General features: G+C 49.0%; 1 protein-coding gene across 2 annotated transcripts in view; it reads left to right on the top strand.

Annotated features, from left to right (window-relative positions):
• Window positions 1-13761, top strand: part of LOC124259513 (protein flightless-1 homolog) — a 116473-nt gene that overhangs the window by 81188 nt on the left and 21524 nt on the right. For both annotated transcript variants that reach the window (XM_046693642.1, XM_046693643.1), the window contains 3 exons: window positions 2668-2752; window positions 6595-6682; window positions 7069-7182. In XM_046693642.1, the coding sequence (XP_046549598.1) occupies window positions 2668-2752; window positions 6595-6682; window positions 7069-7182 (287 nt within the window). The remainder of the gene's footprint in view (window positions 1-2667; window positions 2753-6594; window positions 6683-7068; window positions 7183-13761) is intronic.

Genomic DNA, 13761 nt, shown 5'->3' with positions numbered 1-13761 from the left:
CACAGGTCGAACGTCTGCGGAGGGACCTATTTACATGAGCCGGGCCTTCGACACACATCTCTACGTAGACTATTCGATACAAGGTTGGGGTGCACATCTCAACAAGGGCGTTGCATCAGGGAAGTGGTCCAAAACAGAGCAGCATCTTCACATCAAATCTGCTGGAGATGAAAGCCGTGATCAACGCCTACAACTATGGTCGAGCTCGCTGATCAACAGGAAACTGATGGTCCACACGGACAACTCTACAGTGGCATTCTCCATAAATCGGCAAGGATCTACAAGATCACTAAGCCTACTACAGTTCACATTCCAGTTGTTCGACATCACAGAGGAGGCAAACATCTGGATAAAGGCATGTCACATACCTGGAACCAAGAACGTACTTGCAGACTCATTTCATGGGAAGGTCTAAACACTTACGCGTTTCCACCCCCGATATTAATACCGAAAGTACTGTTGAAGATCAAACAGACGCAGGCACTACAACTGACTTTAGTCGCGTCCTATTGGCCAGCGAGAGTATGGTTCCTAGACCTAATAGAAGATCTTGGAAGTCCAACCCTCAAGTTACCAGAATGGCCGAACCTACTCAGACATCAACACACCAAGCGAAGTCCACGGGAACCCAGCACTGTTCCAGCTACATGTGTGGACCGTATCAAAACATGTTTGAAGAAAAGAGGATACTCCGCCAGAGCAGCCAACGCAGTAACCTTAGCGTTACGCAGATCCACTCGTAACCTGTATGACGACAAGTGGCAGAAGTTTGAGACATATGCAAGGCGGAAAGACTTCATAGCTATGAAAGCTACTCATCCTCCAGTGGCGGAATATCTATGTCATCTTAGATATACTAGACATCTGAAAGGTTCGACATTATCCACGTATCTGGCTGCCATCAGTACAGTAATCACCATGAAGACAGGCATCAAGTTGACGAAAGTACCAGAATTACTTGCTCTGCTGAGATCTTTTAAACTGGAGGACCAGCAAAAGAAATTCAGAGCACCCGCCTGGGATCTGAATGTAATTCTACGTCATCTCATGATCGATGCCTATGAACCTCTGGAACAGACTACCTTCGAGCTGCTTACACAGAAGACTCTGTTCCTGCTTGCATTAGCCACGGCAGCTCAAATGTCTGAGATACATGCGCTGGACTTTGGTCGAACTAGATTCGACATGGGGCACCATGCTGCAGTACATCTAGGACTCAGATGGGACTTTATTGCCAAGAATCAACTACCTGGTCAACCAGATAGACCTTCTATGTACCAGCGCTATCTACGATCCTCGGACCAGAGGATATGCAAGATTTATATTTGTGTCCTGTCAGAGCCCTGAAGATATATCTTCAAAAGACTAAAACAAGGAGAAGGAAATTCAAGCGCCTATTCATCCCATTATCTACAGAGACATCAGTAGAAGTCTCAAGAACGACAATATCGTTCTGGATGAGAGCCGTTATATTGAGAGCCTACAAAGCAGCAGGACTAGAACCTCCAAGAGCTTCCAACCCACACGAAGTCAGAGCACTGGCATCAACACTAGCCCTGCACGGAAATTGCTCTATATCATCAATTATGGAGGGCTGCTTCTGGAAGTCGGACACAGTGTTTGCCAACCACTACCTCCGAGACACGGCCACGGAAGACGTCTCTGGCATGCACCAGTTTGGGCCTCTCGTTGTAGCACAGCAACTAATGGTTCCACAAGGGCGCTGAGTTGGAAATCTCACCCTTTATCATGTTGACTTGTTGAAAACCTTTACTAAGGAAAAAGTATTAGTTTGAAAGTCCATGCGCACAGTCTAGGACAGACTAGCATGACTGATAAAGATCCTGTACGGGTAAAGATCTTACCTGTACGTAAAGGGGTTGCAACTCATTTATGATAAAGATCTGATCATAATCTATGGGTTGTTATAGATAACTAGTAAAAAGAAGATACTAGTATATCTTAAGCCACATGAATCAACATGATTCAACTTGTCTGAGATTGAAGTAAGACAAGAAAGTGGTTCCCCCGAGTTATAACGGAAGTTTGAAGAATAGGATCTCGGAAATGCCCTCCCATGGGGAGGGATACAGGACGTATCTAAGGACAGCTGATGAATCCAGGAAGTGGCTTGACCCACCACCAATCCGAAGGATTCTATAAGCAAAAGATCATGAGTCAGGATAAGGAAAAATATGTAATTTTTTAAGTCAAATTTATATTTTATACTTATCCTGACTCATGAGGTCAAGCCCTCCTAACCTCCCCGCTGGAAACACTTCGGATTTCACAGTAGATCCAGGTGCATGGGCAGAAAATCAGGAGAGAGTGACAAGTAAGGCTGGTCACATGACTGTTTACGTGGGAAAAGGGAGGTAACTCGTGGGTGAGTGTACTTTTACGTCCGCTTTGGGAACTTCAAAGGATTCAAGTGTTCCACTACCATTCGCATAGGAAAGGGAGATAAGCAAAAGATCATGAGTCAGGATAATTATAAAATATCAATTTTACTGAAAAATTACATTTTTTTTAGCAGTTTATCTGTATAAAATTTCTAATTTACACCAGAGGAACATTCATGTAGTACATTAGCCAACAATGACCCCCATCAGCTAGTAGAGCACTATCATATAGAATACCTATTATAATAATTTCAAATTGTTTCAGGAAAGTGTACTGTCCGGTATTGGCATGATAGCACCACGTTTATACAGGGTAGAACTCGGGAAAGGCTACCTCAACTTGCCCCAAGGTGAGTGTAATCTACCTTATTGCATGGTGTTGGTCCTATTACATATTTACTGTGCCTCTTGTCTGAAACCCCAGCAAGTTAGGTGTGGAGATACAAGGATTAGTACAGGACAGGTTAGTGTATGAGGTTACAAGTGGGTTGACACTGTGTGTTGCACTGTGAACATGTTCTAGGACAGGTTAGTGTATGAGGGTACAAGTGGGTTGACACTGTGTATTCCACTGTGAACATCTTCTAGGACAGGTTAGTGTATGAGGGTACAAGTGGGTTGACACTGTGAATTCCACTGTGAACATCTTCCAGGACAGGTTAGTGTATGAGGGTACAAGTGGGTTGACCCTGTGTATTCCACTGTGAACATCTTCCAGGACAGGTTAGTGTATGAGGGTACAAGTGGGTTGACACTGTGTATTCCACTGTGAACATCTTCCAGGACAGGGTAGTGTATGAGGTTACAAGTGGGTTGACACTGTGTATTCCACTGTGAACATCTTCTAGGACAGGTTAGTGTATGAGGGTACAAGTGGGTTGACACTGTGTATTCCACTGTGAACATCTTCCAGGACAGGCTAGTGTATGAGGTTACAAGTGGGTTGACACTGTGTGTTGCACTGTGAACATCTTCTAGGACAGGTTAGTGTATGAGGGTACAAGTGGGTTGACACTGTGTATTCCACTGTGAACATCTTCTAGGACAGGTTAGTGTATGAGGGTACAAGTGGGTTGACACTGTGAATTCCACTGTGAACATCTTCCAGGACAGGTTAGTGTATGAGGGTACAAGTGGGTTGACCCTGTGTATTCCACTGTGAACATCTTCCAGGACAGGTTAGTGTATGAGGGTACAAGTGGGTTGACACTGTGTATTCCACTGTGAACATCTTCCAGGACAGGGTAGTGTATGAGGTTACAAGTGGGTTGACACTGTGTATTCCACTGTGAACATCTTCTAGGACAGGTTAGTGTATGAGGGTACAAGTGGGTTGACACTGTGTATTCCACTGTGAACATCTTCTAGGACAGGTTAGTGTATGAGGGTACAAGTGGGTTGACCCTGTGTATTCCACTGTGAACATCTTCCAGGACAGGTTAGTGTATGAGGGTACAAGTGGGTTGACACTGTGTATTCCACTGTGAACATCTTCCAGGTCAGGTTAGTGTATGAGGGTACAAGTGGGTTGACACTGTGTATTCCACTGTGAACATATTTTAGGATGGGTTAGTGTATGAGGGTACAAGTGGGTTGACACTGTGTATTGCACTGTGAACATCTTCCAGGACAGGTTAGTGTATGAGGGTACAAGTGGGTTGACACTGTGTATTCCACTGTGAACATCTTCCAGGACAGGTTAGTGTATGAGGGTACAAGTGGGTTGACCCTGTGTATTCCACTGTGAACATCTTCCAGGACAGGTTAGTGTATGAGGGTACATGTGGGTTGACACTGTGTATTGCACTGTGAACATCTTCCAGGACAGGGTAGTGTATGAGGTTACAAGTGGGTTGACACTGTGTGTTTGCACTGTGAACATCTTCCAGGACAGGTTAGTGTATGAGGTTGACACTGTGTATTCCACTATGAACATCTTCCAGGACAGGGTAGTGTATGAGGGTACAGAGTGGGTTGACACTGTGTATTCCACTGTGAACATCTTCTAGGTCAGGTTAGTGTATGAGAAGGTTAAGGCAAGAGTACAAGTGGGTTGACACTGTGTATTCCACTGTGAACATCTTCTAGGACAGGTTAGTGTATGAGGTTACAAGTGGGTTGACACTGTGTATTCCACTGTGAACATCTTCTAGGACAGGTTTAGTGTATGAGGGGTACAAGTGGGTTGACACTGTGTATTCCACTGTGAACATCTTCTAGGACAGGTTAGTGTATGAGGGTACAAGTGGGTTGACCCTGTGTATTCCACTGTGAACATCTTCCAGGACAGGTTAGTGTATGAGGGGTACAAGTGGGTTGACACTGTGTATTCCACTGTGAACATCTTCCAGGTCAGGTTAGTGTATGAGGGTACAAGTGGGTTGACACTGTGTTGTATTCCACTGTGAACATCTTCAGGACAGGTTAGTGTATGAGGGTACAAGTGGGTTGACCCTGTGTATTCCACTGTGAACATCTTCCAGGACAGGTTAGTGTATGAGGGTACATGTGGGTTGACACTGTGTATTGCACTGTGAACATCTTCCAGGACAGGGTAGTGTATGAGGTTACAAGTGGGTTGACACTGTGTGTTGCACTGTGAACATCTTCCAGGACAGGTTAGTGTATGAGGGTACAAGTGGGTTGACACTGTGTATTCCACTGTGAACATCTTCCAGGACAGGGTAGTGTATGAGGGTACAAGTGGGTTGACACTGTGTATTCCACTGTGAACATCTTCTAGGTCAGGTTAGTGTATGAGGGTACAAGTGGGTTGACACTGTGTATTCCACTGTGAACATCTTCTAGGTCAGGTTAGTGTATGAGGGTACAAGTGGGTTGACACTGTGTATTCCACTGTGAACATCTTCCAGGACAGGTTAGTGTATGAGGGTACAAGTGGGTTGACACTGTGTATTGCACTGTGAACATCTTCTAGGATGGGTCAATACAGAGGGAACATGATTGTCCTGACCTAGATCATGGCTGGCGATATTTACACAACTGTTTTTGTCTTCCTTAAGTGGCATTTAGAAGCTGGTATGATGAAGTGGAACACTTTTTTGGGATAGACAACTTCTTTGTTGCAGTAGTAGTTGCGACATTTCGGTGTAGATCCTAACACCGTTATCAAGCAAAAGATACACAACATTTGCACAAGGAGAAATATATACATGGCGGTTATTGGTTTATGCAATAGAAGAGGTTGATGTACGGTGTGTTGACATGGGACTTGTTGTGATACGAATGATTGAAGCCAGTAGACAAAGGGTGGGTTATTCTTGATTAGGCTTGATTAGTTGATCGTAAGCCGTGGAGATGTAAGAACCTTGATCTCTGTTGATTGCCGGGTTGAATCGTTTGATGTTGATTGCATCTAAGAGTTTTCTTATCTTGTAATCTGACCAGTTGGCTTCTAGGATGCTGATGTTGTTCCAAAGTATGGTATGGTTTGGGTGGGCTTGGGTGTGGTCGGAAATGGCTGATTTGGAGTCTTTTTTCTTTACAGATGTCTGATGTTCCTTTATTCGTAGGTTTAGGGGGCGGCACGTTTCTCCTATGTATGAGTCACCACAGTCGCATTGAATGTGGTAGACAACGCCTGAAGGGTCTTCTTTGTTGCTTGTAGGTGGTTTACCGTTGGCTTGTAGGATATGCTGAATTGATGTGCCTCTCTGGTACACAACATCTATGTTGGCTTGCTTCTTAAGTAGTCTCCGGATATGGTGGCTGATTGTATCGAGGTATGGTATACTGATGATGAACGGGGCTGATTGTTGACGTGGTGGTTTGTCTTTTGGGTTGACTGTGGAGTTGATGATTCTGTTGACTAGGTTAGCTGGATAATCGTTAAGGTTTATGAAGACATGGCGAAGGTGTTCTAACTCGACTTCAAGGGCTTGGGTTGTGGAGCTGATGTTCTTTGCTCTTCTGGCTAGGGTGGCGATTATACCTCTCTTGACTTGTAGTGGGTGATTAGATGAGAAGTGAAGATATTGGTTGGTTGGTTTCCTATGGACACTTGGTTGGAGTTTGTTGTTGCCTTTTTCTACTTGGACGTATAATCGCCACCCTAGCCAGAAGAGCAAAGAACATCAGGATCTACACCGAAACGTCGCAACTACTACTGCAACAAAGAAGTTGTCTATCCATAAAAAGTCTTCCACTTCAACTGTTTTTGTGCCTGTTGCAGTTGAAATTCCCAAGGCAAAGTTGGTGCAGAGATTACTGGACACAAAATGTGTGTATATCCTCGACTGCAACTCTGATGTGTTTGTCTGGTAGGTATTCAACACAAATAAAGGATTTTTATTACTTATCCAGTTGTGTTTTACTAAGTATGTTTAGACACATGTCATGGGTTCCCAATTGCGCAGATCGATGCTCATGCTGTTGATCACTGGATTGTCTGGTCCAGACTTGATTATTTGCAGACCGCCGCCATATAGCTGGAATATAGCTGAGTGCGGCGTAAAACTAAACTCATTCACTCCCTCGCTAAGTATGTTTATCTCATAAAGGATTTTATTCATAGTGAGGGAGACACTAAATAGGGTTATTTCCCCTTTCCTGTGTTTCCACCCTTTAATAGGACTGTACAGTATAAAACACTTTTAATCTCCAATATTGATGGTTTGAAGAGGTATAGATTGATCATTGATTTCAGGATAGGCAAGAAATCCACCAGACTGATTCGGGCAGCAGCATTGAAGCTTTCTCAGGAACTGTATTCAATGATGGAAAGGCCAAAGTATGCCAGTGTTTCCCGCTGTTTAGAAGGGTGAGTGTTACGAGTCATCCAGTCCACTGGATAAGATTGAAGTTTGTTCTTCAGTTTTACAAAATTTTAAGCATTCCAGTTTCAGTCTGAAATAAACTCATGCTCCAATGAGTAATTTGTGCTTCTACTTTAATGTTTTTCCTTTTTTGTGCTGTTCACCTGACAGAAAGTCAAGAGATGTTTGCTGTTACCTACGTGTTGTTATTAGTTCTGTTTAACTTTAACATTTTTGACATCTCTGATACCAAAAGGTCAATGGAGTTGAAATTTCAACACAGCTATAGTCTCCTTAAAATTACTCTCATAGTTCAAATCTGGTTGAAAACATGGCTACCGTTTTTAGATTTTCATATTTAGCTCACCTTACTAAAAGTGAATCTAGTGTCATAACATCTTCTCAGCAATCACTGGACCAATGGAGCTGAAACATGCTTCAACTTAACAATCGGGATCCCCCATTCTTCTTCATAGAGATCGTCCTTGGGGTACATATTATGCATTTTCCAAACTGAAAATGTCCTGTGACAGTTGTATCAATGTTTTTTGAATAAAAAGATTGTACAATAAATAATTTTTTTTATTTATTATACGGCCCCCACCAACAGAGTTGCATGTGCACCAACTGGGTAAGCTCCTAGCCCGTATCATCATTCCTTCTGCTGTCACTGCCGTGAACAGACACGAATGTGCCGCGCAGAGCTGACTTTATCCGAGATAAAGAACATGTCTGAGACACCACCTGTATGTATGGTCTTATTTGCCTAATGAAAGGAACTGTAAAGCTTTGCAGTTGGTTGTTTCATAATTGAGACTTTGTATTAATTATATTACGCTAACTTTCCCGTGGTTTACGCACATGTTGCTCTGCCATGGCGGGAAGTTTAGCGTGCCATGTGGTCGTAATATTGCGTATTGTACCAACTATTACTTCCCGTGGTAGCCTTCACGTATTTTTCAATGTTTTCTACATGTATATATGTTGCTGGTACGCCGTTAGCTACATGCTTGCGTGTTTGCTTTCAGGCTTTTACCTCCTGTTCGGTCTGAGGACAAAGCATTCCACGGGCCGACAGGCATGACCAATGTGTGGCCTGCCTGGAGAAAACCGGCCATGACGCCGAAGTGTGTACTATCTGTCTTGGGTTTTCCCCCCGTGCCCAAAAGAGGAGGGCAGCTGACACTCTCTTTTATAGAGAGAAGCGAGAGGCGGGTGGGGAACTCACCCAGGTCCCCCCGTCTAAGACCCAAAAGCGGTCTCGTAAGGGAAAAAAATCCCACAGCCAATCCCCCTCTCCAGCTACTACTGGTGGGTTTGACATGTCATTAATGACTCAATTATTTCAGCAACATATGGACTCTGTGAAGTCCCTCGTCCATGAGTTTGTTGGAGGGCTCCGGCAGGAGTTCGCCTCACTCTGGGCCGGGCGGAGAGTCAGGGAGTGGGATCGCCCGGGCTCGGCTCGATCCCTCAGCCTTGAGCGTCTGTAGACCCGTTGCCTCTGGCTTCGGTCCGGGGCCTCGGCTGCCCCGGAGGGGAGGTGCTCCCAGTCCCCTCGGAGTTGGCGCAGGGGACTGTTGAGTATTCCTGGGGTTCCGATCCCTCGCCCTCCGCCCCATGAGAGCGGAGGCACCAGTTCTGCCTGGTATGCCTCCAGTGTCTCGGGACCGGGGTCCGTGCACGCTTGCAGGCGCTGACGCGGGGCACTCTGTCTGCTCCTCCCTCTCTGTGGTTCCTAGTGCTAGGCAGCCCACCGGGTCGGGGTTAGGGTCCTCTTTCCGAGGAGACCCAGCCTCTGACTCGGGCTCGGGCGCCGAGTCGATGGATACTGGGGAGGTAGAGGAGCATGACGGTGCCTTCCGTTTCGCTTCGGCTCTGCGGGAGGTCCGGCAAAGGATTGCCGAGTACCTACCCCAGGCCGCGGTGCCTGTTAGCAGCTCGGACTCGGCTGAGTTCCGCTTGACGCAGCTCCGCATTCTGCCCTCGTTAGTACAGGACGTGGTGGATCCCCTCTTGTCTGGTTCTCGTCTCCGATTTGACTTGCCGGAGCTTGTCAGGAGATACCAGCTTGGGGAGGATTCCCTGTCCGTGGTACCTATCGTGGACGAGTGTGTTTTTACTTCCGTCGCCCTGGGGGGAGGCTCGGCTTCCTCCGGAGCAGCTCCGGCTGCTCGGCAAGGCGCGTTACTCCACCGTTTGCCCTCGCGGGCGCCCCCCTGCAGCATGCGTACCGTACCTACGAGGAGGTTTACCGGAACGCCATGCAGCAGGTCAGGGTGGTGGTCCATGAGGCCTACCTCTCCTCGATACAGAGGTCGGCCCTGGAGGCGGTAGGGCATGCTGGTGACGTTTCTCCGCATGTCGTGCTGCTCCGTCAGCTATCGGAAGTACAGGCCCACTGCGCGGGCGACTCTTTGCGGTCTGCTGCGTCGACGGTGATGTGCGCAGTCATGGGGATGCGCAAGCTGTGGCTGTCGACGTCTCGGTACTCGACAGCGACACAGCAGACCTTGCTGGCCCTCCCATTCCGTCTGGGAGCGACCCTCTTTCCAGGGGCACAGCAGGTCATTCGGGAGGCTGCCGCTGCAGCTACCTCCTTCAAGGACTCTAAGGCCTTGTTGGAGCACCCGCGGGTGTCTCGCCCCCAGCCTCCCGTTCCACCTTCCTCCGCCGGGGTGCAGCCTACACCCGAGTCTGCCGGCTGGCTTCGGCCGCTTGGTAGGGGTAGGCGGAGGAACCGGTCCGCCAAGGGTAGGGGCAAGGAGCAGTCCTCGTCGACTAGCTCCCAGCCTTTTGGGCGCGCGGAGGTCTGCCCGACCTCCGTTAACCCATCAGGCTGTCGCTCAAGCCGTGTGTCACGCCCAGTCAGCTCCGCTTCTTTCGGGACAACGCGCACACGCCGTACCCCATATCCCAGTGGGAGGCCGCCTCTCTCTATTCCTGCGGAATGGGAGAAGGCTACCAACAATGCTTGGGTGCTGTCCACCGTCAACATCGGCCATTTACCACTGTGGGCGAGGTCCGCCCGACTTCACCGGCATCGCCGCGACTCCGGTGCCGTCATGTCAGGCAAGAGGCGGACATATTGCGCGGACGAAGTTCAGGCTCTGCTGGACAAGTCCGCCAATCGGCGCATTCCACGGGAGAGGAACAGGCGGGATTTTACTCCGCGTACTTCCTCGTCGAAGAAAGGCGGCGGGTTCCGTCCCCATTCTCAACCTCAAGGGGTTGAACCGCATGCTAGAAGTACCATCCTTCAAGATGGAGACACTGCGCTTTCGGTGATCTCATCTATTCAGCCCGGCGATTGGCTCCGTCAATGCGACCTAAAGGATCGCGTATCTGCATGTGCCCATACATCCATCGTTCAAGCAGTACCTTCGGTTCTCTTACGGCGGGATGTGTTACCAATTCAGGGTGCTCCCCTTGGCATATCGACTGCCCCAAGGGTGTTCACCAAGCTCATGTTAGTCCCGGTTACCCTCGCTGCGCTTCGCCAAGGAAGGCGTTGTTACCCTTACCTCGGCGACTGGTTGCTTGCGGAGCACTAACACAGCCAGCGAGTCTAGATGCTACTCACACAGTGATAGACATTCTAATTAGGTCTGGGGTGGATCATCAACCTCAAGAAATCCGACCTGGTACCCACCCAGGACTTGGTTTTCTTGGTAGCGATTCAAACAAACAAGGATCTCGTTTCCTTGTCGCCCGACCGGATCACCAGAGTTCGGGAGATGGTATCTTCGTTCCTCTCCCAGCCCCAGGCACCAGCACGGACTTGGCTCCGTCTACTGGGCCATATGGCGGCGACGATCTCTGTAGTGTGGTGGGCACGGTTGAGGATGCGCCCTATACAGCAAGCTTTGGCTCGGCTGTGGGCTCACACGGAGGACCTGGAGTGCAGTCTCACAGTCCCCGGGTGGTTGACACCTCACCTTCAGTGGTGGACAAATGTCGGGAATCTCACCAGGGGGATCCCCTTGGAAATCCCGACGCCAGCTCTCACAGTTCAGACCGATGCGTCCCTCACGGGCTGGGGGGGTGTTCTGGGCAGTCTGTCGGCGTCCGGACTCTGTTCGAAGCGAAGCCCACCTTCACATCAGCGTGTTGGAACTGAGAGCTGTGCGGTTGGTTTTCGGCTTCAGAGAGCATGTCCGTGGCCAGGTAGTCTGTCTTCAGTTGGACAACCAGGCGGCCATGTCGTACATCCTGAAGCAGGGCGACACGGTGTCCCCAGCTCCTCTGGGAGGTGGGACTTTCTCCTCTGGTGCGACCAGTCGCGATTGTCAGGTACTCCCTGTTTATCTCCGGGGCTGGAGAGCGTCGCGAGCAGGCGTGCTCTCTCGCCGGATCCTGGCCCCGCGCGAAGTGGATGCTTTCGACAGGCAGATTTTCAGAGTAATCTCCCAGTTATGCGGGTGGTCGTTCCAGGTGGATCTGTTTGCGTCGGCGGGGCGCATCAGACATCCGTGTTCTGCTCTCGAATACGGACCCAGGGGCGTTGGCTGCGAGGCCTTCCTGCTGGATTGGGCGGGCAAAGTGCTCTGGGCGTTCCGCCCGTTACCACTCATTCCCGTGTCCTTTCACAGCTGTCCACCCAGCCAGCTCGGCTGCTTGTGCTACTGGCACCGCTTTGGCCGTCACAGAGCTGGTTTCCGGTAATTCTTAGGTTTCTGGCTCAGCCTCCTGTTCTATTACCTTTACTGACCCGGACATTCTCCTCAGAGCGGGCCCCCACCCAAATCCACGGATTCAGTGGGTGGCTTGGCCTCTGTCAGGTCTAGCCTCGAGGCATCGCGGAATTCCTGCAGCAGTTGCAGACACAATTCTGGCCGGTGGGATTCGACAAAGCGTTCAGTATGAGGATAGGTGGTCCCGCTATGCGGCTGGTGTTCAGATAGGGGGGATTGCAGATCCCTTTTCTGCGGATTTAGTCCAGTATTGGAGTTTTTGCAAGCTCGTTTGGAAGAAGGCCTGGCGGCTTCGACCGTTCGTGGCTACTCCACGCTATTTCCACTTTTCACACCCCTGTCGATGGTGCTCTTCTGGGGCAGCACCCTCTCGTCTGGCGCTTTCCGCTGGCGGAGCGGGTTCGACCTGCTCTCAGGCGAACCAGTCCACCTTAAGGATTTGTCAATTGTGCTAGATTGGCTGTCGGTCCAACTTTCTCACACCTATCGGCTATTTCCATTCAGTTGTTAACTTGGAAGGCTGTTTTCTGGTGGCGGTAACATCTGGGCGTAGGGTCGGCGATTTACATGCTATGTCGTCCGACCGAGGCGCTGACTGTGTTTCACACTGATCGTGTCAGCATTAAGCCTCCGGATACTTACGCCCGAAGGTCGATCCGCTTTCCATGTGACAGCTCCTATCGAACTTCCCACTCTTACCCAGCCTTCCACATCGGGGACCTCTCCCTCTGAGCACTCACCCGTTGGATGTCCGTAAGGCGCTCAAAGTCTATATCAAAGCGAGCGCGGGGAATCCGTCACGGGTACCCAGCTGTTCTGTTGTTACGGTGGCGGGAAGGCTGGTGTGCCAGCGAGCAAGCAGACTTTGTCTCGCTGGCTCGTTTCGTGTATTTATGCCGCTTATCAGGCTAAGGGCAAGCCTCCCCCTGAGGGGTTGAAGGCTCACTCGGTCAGGACAGTCGCCGCATCAAAGGCTTTTGCATCGGCACTCCCCATTGAAGAGATCTGCTCTGCCGCTATTTGGAGCCGGTAAACGCGTTTATCACGGCACTATCAGCTCGATACACATTCCCGTGTCGTCGATGCGAGCTTTGGCCGTTCTGTTCTCTCCAGTGGACAGTGTCCTGCCACCCTGACCAAGTGAGTCTTGGTTTATTGGTTTGTTTATTGACGCTGCTGTACAATAATGTGTATTATTGATCTATCCGCTACTAGGAGCTAACTACCCCCTTTCGATTCTCTCCGGAGTTATTAAGTCGATTGTGAGCGGTTTTGACATTCCCCTACGGTGCTCACTAATCGACCGTGGTGGGTGGGGTTTTGTTGACATTAAGTACCATGTCGCGTTGCCTATGCTAAGCGTGGAGGTCGTCTTTGTGCACAATTCCTCCCTGTCAGTTCCCTCCCATAATGCCTCTACAGCAGAAGCATAACTGGGACAAGTGACAGCTGAGTGTTATGGCGTCTGTTCAATTTTTTTCCATGATACGATCGCTATTTGTGTGTGCTGGGACAGAATTCCCTCCTCCCTGGCCTCCGGTCTTTGGGAGTCTGTGTTTATGCATAATATGTACCCCAAGGACGATCTCTATGAAGAAGAATTAACCAAACCTGAAGAGGTTTTCAATTCTTCGAAGAGTGTCGTCCTTGGGGTAGGGCCTCCCGCCTCCCCGCAATTCTGTTCACTGATATATTCAGCAGAAGGAATGATGATACGGGCCTAGGAGCTTACCCAGTTGGTGCGCATGCACAACGGGAGGTAACTCTGTAGGTGGGGGCCGTATAATAAATAAAAAAGTTTATTTATTGTACAATCTTTTTATTCAAAAAACATTGATACAACTGTCACAGGACATTTTCAGTTTGGAAAATGCATAATATGTACCCCAA

This window comes from Haliotis rubra, unplaced genomic scaffold (genome assembly GCF_003918875.1).
Source record: "Haliotis rubra isolate DU_JTF1 unplaced genomic scaffold, ASM391887v1 Scf726, whole genome shotgun sequence".
NCBI classification, from domain to species: Eukaryota; Metazoa; Mollusca; class Gastropoda; order Lepetellida; family Haliotidae; genus Haliotis; species Haliotis rubra.
Note: the sequence above shows the minus strand (reverse complement) of the source record. Positions and strands in the feature narration are given on the sequence as shown.